This window comes from Pseudonaja textilis, chromosome 1 (assembly GCF_049901715.1).
Source record: "Pseudonaja textilis isolate UNSWEBS1 chromosome 1, rPseTex1.2, whole genome shotgun sequence".
Taxonomy (NCBI): domain Eukaryota; kingdom Metazoa; phylum Chordata; class Lepidosauria; order Squamata; family Elapidae; genus Pseudonaja; species Pseudonaja textilis.
The window spans coordinates 157,655,756-157,666,594 of record NC_141990.1 but is presented as its reverse complement, the minus strand read 5'-3'; the positions used below and the strand labels follow the sequence as shown (position 1 = coordinate 157,666,594).

The 10,839-nt window shown below is 40.8% G+C and overlaps 1 protein-coding gene across 1 annotated transcript; it reads right to left on the bottom strand.

The window, feature by feature from the left end:
- Positions 1 to 4,079: 4,079 nt before the first annotated feature.
- Positions 4,080 to 9,383, bottom strand: LOC113454437 (ankyrin repeat domain-containing protein 66-like). Its single transcript, XM_087922293.1, has 3 exons — positions 9,114 to 9,383; positions 6,539 to 6,767; positions 4,080 to 4,648 (listed from the first exon to the last, which is right to left on the bottom strand). Exons 1-3 carry the CDS (start codon positions 9,250 to 9,252, stop codon positions 4,459 to 4,461), a joined length of 558 nt encoding a protein of 185 aa, XP_087778419.1. The 5' UTR covers positions 9,253 to 9,383; the 3' UTR covers positions 4,080 to 4,458.
- Positions 9,384 to 10,839: the final 1,456 nt, after the last annotated feature.

The window sequence follows — 10,839 nt, the reverse complement described above, 5'->3', positions numbered from 1 at the left end:
ATTGAGCCAAGTTTCACCTAAATTGTTTCATTTTGGCAATGAAATATACAGTATAAGAAGATCCAGGTATATGGAACTATTGAAGTATTAATAAATGAGAAAGTGGTCTTTATACATTATCTCTGGGAACTCCTAGAGAATTGACGAAGGGCCAAATGAATGGAATAGGCAAATATCCCTATCTTTCAAAAGAGAAGGAAATAAGAACTAGGGAACTATAAGCCATTCAGTCTAATAGCTATATTTGTGGCAATTCCAGAACAGATCATAAAGGCAGCCATATTGAAAATTATATAACAATTACCAGAAGTGAACATATCTTTCCAGATTAACTATCCCATATTTTGACCAGATAACTTACTTCATAGATTGAAGGAATGTTGCAGTCATAATATACTGTATTTTATTTGACAAAGTATCCAGTGACATTCTTGGTTAAAAAAAGAAGTTAACTATGAGCTGGATTCAAATGACCATTAAACTGTCCTAAAAGCTAGGTTTATCAATGATTCTTCAACAAATTGGAGAGGAATATTGAATTTCGTTTTAATCTCACACTCCCAAAGGTGCTTTTCCAAAAGGCGACTGGACCTTCTTGGGTTTTTTCCTTAAAAACATGTCACTTTTCATCCAAGGAGCTTCTTCAATTCAGTTCTCTGAAAAAGTTTCTTGGATGAGAAGTGAAATGCTTTCAAGGGAAAAAAAAAAAGACCCAAGAAAGTCCAGTTGCCTTTTGAAAAGCACCTTGGAGACAACCAGGACCTGGATGAGTGAGAATCTCCATAGACTTGCATTTTTCAACATTAATGATGCATGAGAAGATTTATCAGTCTTGTTGATGACACAAAACAGATAGGATACTATTCCCTATATCCCCCGAAGACAAAAATAAGATTCAAAACAATCTTGATAGGTTAGACAATTATGATAAATTGAACAATGATTAAAGCAAATATATTGTATACAAGCAGGAAACAGAATTCAAATGATTATAGAATGATATGGATATAGAATGGATATAGAATGAAACTTATCTGGCATGGCAAGAATGTGTAAAAAGTTATTGAGACAGTCATTAATTAAAATTGAATATGAGTCAGCCATGTGATATGGTTCTTTTATCAACAGAGCAGCTTTCCTGAGACTTGACAATCTTAGGATGTGTGGTCTTCAAGTCCCAGAATTCCCAATTAAGATTCTAGGACATGAAGTCCACGCATCTTAAAGTTGACACGTTTTTTAAAAAAAGACATTGCAAAGTTTTGGCTTGACTATGTTATTATGCCAAATCACAACAGCTTTCCTGGTAGCACAGGAGAAATAGAATATGGAAAAACAGATGGAAGAGACCTTGGAGGTTTTCTAGTTCAACCCTCTTCTCAAGCAAGAGACCCTATACAATTCTGGACAAATGACTATCCAAACCACTCCAAACTCCATTGCAGAAAATACGACTTCAGCAACTGAGTGGTCAATGCCTGGAATGCCCTACCCGACTCCGTTGTTACAGCCTCAACCCCTCACAACTTCAACTTTGAACTTTCTACCATGGACCTCACCCCATTCTTAAGAGGTCTTTAAAGGGGGCTTGCATAAGCGCACCAGCATGCCTACTGTCCCTGTCATACTGTCCTGTCTTTATGTGTATTTACTTCCTTTGTTCTTGTTCATACTTATATTTGTTATCTTGTACATGTTTGACAAACAAATAAAATAAATAAAATCTCTTCTTTATAAGCAGTGAGAGAGCACCCACAAATTCTAGAAGCAACCTGTCAAGTCAAACAGAGGGCTGTGAAAATATTTACAGACCCCTCACATCCCGGACATAAACTGTTTTAACTCCTACCCTCAAAACGATGCTATAAAGCATTGCACACCAGAACAACCAGACACAAGGACAGTTTTTCCCCGAACGTCATCACTCTGCTAAACAAATAATTCCCTCAACACTGTCCAACTATTTACAAAGTCTGCATTACTATTACTATTAATCTTCTCATCACTCCTTATCACCCATCCCCTCCCACTTGTGACTGTATGACGGTAACTTTGTCACTTGTATCCTTGTGATCTATATTGACTATTTCGTAGTATGATTTGATTATTGTACCCTATGACAATTATTAAGTGTGGTACCTGATGATTCTTGACTCTTGACAAATATATCTTTTATGTACACTGAAATCATTTGCACCAAGACATATTCCTTGGGTATCCAACCACACTTGGCCAATAAAGAATTCTATTCTATTCTATTCTATTCCACTGTTTAATTGTTCCCACTGTCAAACAACTCCTTAGTTTTAGGCTGGATCTCTCTTTGTTAAGCTTTCATCCATTACATCTTGTCTTGCCCTCAGGTGCTTTGGATAATAAGTCAATCCCTTAATCTCTGTGACAGCCTTTCAAATATTAAAAGACTGATATCATATCACCTCTAGTGTTTCTCTTCATTAGATTAGAAATACCAAATTCCTGCAACTGGTCATCGTATGATTTAACTTCCAGTCCTATAATCATCTTTGTTGCTGTTCTCTTCACTCTTTTAGAATCTCAACACCATTTTTTGTATCATATTGATCAAACTGGATGCAGAGTTCCATGATATGTAGAACTCATTTGATGACCTTCTGTATTGCGTAATTTACCTTTAATCTTGGCCATTCACATTCGTAAGAAGAAACTAAATGCAACCTGGATGCTCATGGTTAGCAGACCATATCTTTGGTGAGAGCAAAATAACCAGTTACTATCCACAGACTCATGGTGGATTTCTTTTACAACTCTACGTGTAAGCAATCTACCCAATATATATCCCCTCTATCTGATCTAATCAGAGACACCAAATCAAACTCAAGCTCAGAAGAATCATGTTGAAATGTAGGATCAGGATTGATAATGAAGATTTGGTTGAGTTTACAAAAGCAAGAAGGGAGAAATGAACAGTCATCCAAAGCTGATGTTCACTTGAGGCAACTTCTCTTAAAATAAAGTTTATTCTCTGTTTCATTTAGTAATGAAAAGAAAAAGCAATTAAATCAATAGTCAGTGAATGCCAGAAGAATGTTATGAAGTGGCAATTCTTACTTAATTGTTAACCCACAAGTGGGTGAATATTTCTAGGTTTTGGATGAGCTGTTGGAATGGAATTGGAAAGACCTCAGCTGAAATCTACTAGGTAACTTTGGTTCAGCAATTCCTTTATTTGATGCATTTCACTAGATGGAGGGAGAAATGGGAGAAATGAGTGTGATGGATGCCAAACTGAGTTGAGCAAAATCCTGCTGATGTGTAAGCCTGTTCAATTTCTATCTATTCTGCAACAGTCGGTGACAACCTTTATAGTTAAAACATCTATCACACTTTTTTCCCCTTTGTTTTCTCTGTGGAGGCGTACTCATTTCTGATGATCACAGAATTCATTAATTTTGTTGCACAAAACATAATCACCAAACCGGTAGTAACACCAGTTGAATCCCACCCCTGGATATAATTAAACTTTACCTTATTATGAATGGACCCTTATTTCTTACCCAAGCACCTTGTTTATAAGGTGGTAAGTGTTAAAGCAATATGACATCAACACAAAGCAGACCTATCATCCTTCTGAAGTATTAATTTCCAACATGCAGTAACCCAGTCCTTGCTATCTTCACTGTAAGGTATCCTATATACTAAAAAATAGAGAATATGTTATTGAAATAATCTAATATTCCTAATTTAAATATTTTGAAATCCTAACCTAGCATGTTGTTAAAGTACAATATCCCAACTATGCATTTTCTCATGTTTATCTTCAGACAATTTGTTAACAATGAATACACATTTTATACACACATATGTATATATATATATATATACACATACGTACACACACACATACACATACATACATTATAAAGTGTATGAAAAAGAATTTTCATCTGCATTTAGTGCAACTTTGATTCACACTTTGGTTATTGTGGCAGCATCTTCCAATTAAAACATGGCAAAATACCTAATAAAATAAAATAATGAATATTAATATTCCCCCTAATGTTAATAAAAATATTAAGAGAGTATTACAGAAAAGATATACATAAAGCACAAACCTTTATTAAATTAGAGAAAAGCTTAAAAATATCAATATATTATACAAAAGTGCACAAAATTAGTTTATCAGGCAAAATGTATATAAAAATAGTATTTTTCATGCATGTATTAAAAAATTTCTTAAACTGAGATGGTGACTAGTTCAGCACTGTCAAACTCCTGGCCCGCAGGCTGGATGTGTCACATCCTGGCTACGCCCATGCCTGATATGTCACATGACGCTGCTGTGATGACATGAGTTTGACACTCCTGAAGTAGTTCAAAATAAGAAAAATAGTAAATGAAATAGATGAGTTGCAATGACTACAAAGTTAAGGTAGCTGTGACCCTCTGTTCTACCTTATCTGTAATATACCATTCTTCTCACTGTTTTCTAGAAGGAACTTTCACTCCACCCTTTCCGTGCATTTTGTGCTTCATACATTTCTTTGGAGAGAAGGGTTTATTTTTCAAAAGTTCTTCCTTCTTAAGCTCCCAAGCTTCATCCTTCTCATCCAGTTGGATTCCCTTTGATTTTGCCGTCTGGCAATATGCCCTGTATTCCATTTCAGCTCTAGATCAAAAGGAAAGAGGAAACGGTTTTGGATAAGCTGCTATCAATGGCGGATCACGACTTGAAAGGGAGCATTTCCATTTGGAAAGCTGGGGGATATTGCATCCACGTTGACCTAAGTTCTAAAACTAATTAAAAGCAAAACAGCTTTGGCTTTGCTTTCTCAAAGTCTAGAGCAGTGGTGGCTAACCTTTTTGGTCTCCTGTGCCAAAAATTGTGTGTGCGCTGGCGCTCGCATGCCAGCACCCAGAAGGCAATGTGCGCCCCCTCATGCCCCCTGCGCATGCACGTGAAATTCCAGGAAGTGACGAAACGGGCCTACTCGGCCTGCGGAGGCTTTTTTCAAGTCCCCTGGAAGGCTGAAAAAGGCCTCAAACCAGCCGAAAATCAGCTGTGAAGCACGTACATGCGCAGTGAGGTAACTCTGTCTGTGGCTCGTGTGCCGACACAAATGGCTGTGTGCCACGTGTGGCACACATGCCATAGGTTTGCCATCACGGGCCTACAGGATACTAATGCAACAAAATATGGGGAAATTCCTTAAATACATATAGATGCTTTAGTACAGGGGTGTCCAACCTTTCACCTTCCCTGGGCCACATTAGAAGATGAAAATTTGGTTTGGGCCGCACATAAAATAAAATAACAGTAACGATACCCAATCATCCCCAAAAACCATAGAAAACATAGTTAACATATTAAATTTATTTGGAAATAAAGTTAGTGAGATGTTTTTATTATTTATTTAAAATTATTTATTTAAAATTATTTATTTTTTATCACCGTTTTTTTTATCACAGTTTATTTTCCGGCCAAATTTTGCAGGGGGAGAGCTCGCCTGCCTCACGCCTACCTCTCCTCCTGCAAATAGCCGGGCTGGATGAGGCAGGACTGAAGGCAGAAGCAGCAGCAGCGGCGGCGGGGGCAGAAGCAGTGGCGGGGGAAGGCTTCTGCCCCGCCGCCGCTTCTTCCCCGCCCCGCTGCTGCTTCTGCCGCTGCCGCTTCTGCCCCCCACCATCCCCGCCGCCGCCGCTTCTTCCCCGCCCGCTGCTGCTTCTGCCGCCGCCATTTCTGCCGCCGCCACCATCCCCGCCGCCGCTGCCGCTTCTGCCGCCTGCCACTTCTTCCCCGCCCCGCTGCTGCTTCTGCCGCCACCATTTCTGCCCCCGCCATATCGCCACCGCCGCGCTTCTTCCGCCCGGGGCAGCAGGGGCGGGACAGAAGCAGCAGCGGTGGCGGTAACAGCAGGAGGTGGCGTTCTGACGGCGCCCGCCTTTTCTCTTGCTGCTTGGCCTGGCGCCGCCGCCCGCCTCGCGCCTGCCTCTCTTCCTCCTTCTCGCTGGCTGTGGCACGATGGTTGGGATGGGCATTGGGCCGCATTACGAGGCGACCTGGGCCGCGGGCTGGACAAGCCTGCTTTAGTATGACTGCAGTTCAGCTTTACAGAGAAAAATTGTTTTAACACCAAGGAAGGCAACTTCACCAAATGCTTATTTAGGCAAAGAGAAAGCAGGAGGCAAGTCACTCTTATAAAGATTTGCTAGTACGATTACTATCCTCAATCCAACTGGATTATATTTTACTTCCTTGAACAGAGTTGTGGATTTTACAGCTGTGCAGAGTTCCTTGTAGAACAGAGTATGTGGAGAGGATGCATCAAACAGGAAGGTGTCAAACATGAGGAAGAGGGGGCTTGGTGGGTGGGAAGAAAATGACATAAAAAGGCATAAAAGTACTCCTCCACTTCCAACCATTCGGTTAATGACTGTTCCGAGTTACCATGGCACTGAGAAAATTTTCCCCTGGACTGTAGTAAGCCCCTTTGCTCGATCACAAATTAGCATTAAGAATAGTACAAGGTCACCTGCCTTAATTCTTTTTCATGCTTACATTTCTAAGAATTTGACGCAGGCTTTGTGCCCATAGATTTCTGCAATTCTTCTTGGGACATCTCCATAGAGATCTGGGGCGTCCATCGGTACGTGCAAGGAGTGCAGTGTTCTCAACACGCCCAGTTGCCCTGATTCTGCAGCAAAATGAACTGGAGTCCAACCTGCCTCCGTTCGCAAAACCAGGCGAGCACCGTGTTCCACAAGCAGCTTTACTATCTTTGTGTGGCCTGTTGCAAATACAAACATTGCATTTTTCACATTGGCTGAAATTTTTCTGAATTATCTGGGTGGATATCAGGTACTCCATTTTTAAAAAAATGTCTATTCATACAAATACATGGTATAAAGTTACATGTCACTTTGCATTACCTTGCAACCACAACATATTGGAGATTCATGATTCACATGGTCTAATTTATTTATATACTTATCTGAACAGTACACAAAGTTAAATGAACACAGGGCAACCATTATGAAGACCATTAAAAACATTAAAAAGTAATCTGCAGGGAAACACACTCTGTTCCCTAGTAATTTTGTTGTTGTTGTTAGTTGCAGAGTCGTTTCTAATAATAAAGCTTTGTATTTGCGCAATGCTGGAAAAATGAAGAAACACCGCGAGATGAAGAAATAATTAAAATATTAGAGTGTGCAGAAATGGATAGACTGACATTAAAAATGAAACAGAAAGAAGATACATAATATTATCAAACATGGGAACTATTTTATCAGTGGTTGGAAAAAAGGAGGGGAGGCAAAGGCAAAAAAATACTGGACAAAAATACACACTTGAATAGAAAAAATGATAAAAGAACACATAGACTTAAAACTGGAAATATTTCTGTTGGGTATACCAGAAAAAGATAATAAAGGGATTATTATCAATATTATGATGATACATCATTGTTACTATATGATTGGTAGTGTTATGGATGCTATTGTTATTATGAGGATGATTATTGTTCAAAATAACTATACCCAGACAACACTCTTTATATAGACATTGAAATTTTTGTTCTTTTTATATTTAGTAAAAATAATAATAATTTAAAAAAGGAAAAAAGGGTGGAGATTAAGAATGTAATATGTATTGTTAAGCAAATTAAATACCTAGACAACACAATGTTTATTAAGCACTAAGAAATGTAACTAATAAAAATTGATCAAAATAAATAAAAACATTACAAAATAATCTGCAGGAAAACACACCTGTTTCTATATGTAGAAAGTTGGCACCCTCCTGGAAGAATGAAATATCCTACGAAATATTAAAAAGGCAGAATATTATACCTTCCTGGATGAGAAAAGGAGATACATACTCTTGGAAAGCAACCCCCACCTTTGTTAATAGCCCCAGAAAGACTGGGCCATCTATCTACAAGACAAAAAGCTGGGCCAGCTTATCTGCAACACAAAAGACTTTCACCCTCAGGACATAATAGGATTAGCCCTCTCACCACATGGCACCTGGGAAGATTGCATCATCCAGCAAGATTCAACCAGGCCTGGGACTCAAGACAACCTTCAAAGTTACCCCTGCATGGTCCCATGGGAGTTTGACAACCAGAATGCATTTCTTTCACAAGAGAAAGAGAGGGTATAGGTATATATCTCTCTCCTCTTGCGGCCCAGAATCACACTATTGGTTCTGCTTCACTATTAAACCATCCTTCCAAGCAATCTCCATGTTTCCAGTGTCTTTTTCCCACTTGGAACTGAACTCAGACGGCCATTTCTTCCAACACCTATTAATACAGCTTCTTTGAAGGAACTACATCCACATCCCAGGATCTGGGGAGGGGGGGGTTGTCCTTCCAGAGAGCTGACATATTCCCTCTTTTGAAATCTTTATACTTATTGGTTTCATGAAAACACAATGGAGGTATTATTTACTAATAAATATCCAAGTTATTTGTGATGAATATTTTCTTTTTGTGAATTTAAATAGGTGTGTAAAATAGGTAAATTCTTAGCAGGGGAATGGAAGGAGATAGCATAGTGACATTTCCTACTGGCTACCTTCCTTCCCCCAAAATCTGTATTTTTAATATCTGGCTAACGCTTTGGAGCACATCCAGCCACTTCTTCCATGCATGTTCTGCTGCAAACCATGTCCTCTCAAACCCAAATATAGGATGCACTTCTCGCTGCCGTGGGAGGGCACTTCTAAGGCACCTCATTTGAATCCAGGGAAAACTCATAAAAGATCAGTGGTGAAAATGGATGTGAAAAGATAGCTCCCGCTCTCATTCTTCGGCCTCGTGCAACGTTGGATTGCACGTGCAATCGCGCCCGTCAAATCAGTTTCTTTACTGATGCAGAGCAAAGAGGAAAACTCCTGACCGTCTCGACCTCTGTTTTTGTCGAACTTTTACCCCGCTTTTGATTACTGTTACACCGGGGAAATATCTATGTTTGCTCACCGATCGGAGCGGCTTGCGTGCTTGCTCCGATCAGGACGCGGAGAAGGGCCGGGGATATATGCCAGCTAACTTGCCTCCACGGACACTCACATTACGCCCATCCCCCAGTGTCCTCCTGGCGCATGCGCGTCCCCCCAAGCGACGGCTTACCGTTTGCTGCCGCCCAGTGGAGGGGCGTCCGGTCGCTCCAGTCCGCATCTTTGCAATTTGGGTCCGCGAGCTCCCTCTGGAGGATTTCTTCCGCTAAGTCGTAGTTACCCAAAGCCACCGCTTCGTGCAGCTCCGTCATGCTGCCTTTGGCCAAGCTCTTGACTTGAACCCGCAGCTAAGGCTTCAGGCAAAACCTCTCAGACCCGGTTTCTGTCTTCAAAGAGAGCCGCGTCAGATACGCTTTCTGCTGCCGCTGACGCCATGCGCCCCAATCGCTCCAAGGGCTGCTAAGAGCAACATAAACAAAAGAGTTCCCATTCCTCTCCCCGCCCTTCCTGCGATTAGGACCGAGCGGCCTCCCGCCTGTTGCTGCTTGTTTCGTAGAGAACCGGGCTCCTCCTGCTGGGAAGCCTGCGAGATGCCCCCGGCAGCCCTCCGTTCCCAGCGGTGGGCAGGAGGGCGACTCCGACACCAGGAATAGTGTGAAGTGTTGGTGTTTTCTGGTGGCCGGGCGTTGCTTGAGCGGGAGGAAGCCCTGGTTGAAGGGCAGCGAAAGGGCAAAGCTGCCCTTCAAAGCGGCCAGTTGGTCTCTGCCGGAAAAAGCGGGGGTCGCTTTGCAGAAATCGGGCAAAGTTTCGGCACCTGCTGCTTCGGGCACGAGCTCTGCCTCCCCAAACAGCCGCTGATCCTCCCAGGCATCCGGGTAGGGTCAGCCAGCCCTTCTCTCTCTTTCGTGTTTTTTTGGTTTTTTTTTTTTTTGTGTGTGCTTCTGGTCCTGCCAAATGGCGGTGTCGAATCCCCTTTCGATTTATAATAATGGGCTGTCGGGACAACCTTCTCTTTTCTGCCCCTAAATACCGGGCATCCGAACCAGGCTTCTTAGTTGCTTCTGTACAGAGTTCACCGCCTGTAGCTTTCTTAAGACAACGCAAACATTTTAGTTTTGAAGGGACAGAAGTTGCACTGCAAGGTTGCATTTACTTCTCTTAAATAAAGTCCACAAAGACAGGTGCTATCCAGTAAAAAAGTACTTCCATAAAATTCAGGAAAAAAAAGCACTGGATAAATCGATTACTTTGTCTTCTCAAATAAAGCATTGAATCCTGAAAATGAAATACATATACAGGGTGGCTTTTTGGTGCTGGGGGCAAAGTCAAATTCTGCTCTTACACCTCCCCCCACATACTCCCATTTTGTTAGGAATTTCAAAAGACAATTTTCTTTCCTTTTTTTTTCTTCTAGCTTTACAGTTTAAATTTTTTTTACAGTTTAAATTTTCAGCCCCGGACAATTTTTTTTCTTAGACATTTTCTCCCTACTTACATTACATTAAGGTATTTTAAATCACCTCAGCTGTCATTGTTATCATATAGCAACAATTCTACTACTAAAACTCTTGTTCCTTTAACCTTTAACAAGGTGAAGTGGTGCATCATAGAGCAAGGCGTTTTCAACTCAGGTACCTCAAATGGGCTAACTTACATAATGTGTCCAAAATCTGGGATCTCTGACTTCAGTGGAATTGAAATTTAGCAAATTTCATAGAACATTTTATTACATAGAATTCTTCATAAAATGGCTTATGACATATTAAATGAACTCTGGGATACTTTATTTATAGGCAATTAATCTCCCAACTTGACTTTTCAAGGCTTCCAATGGTGCACCCGTTGTCACTGTAATTGAGTCCATCCAGTCTCTGCTGATTATCCTCTTCTTCCATTTC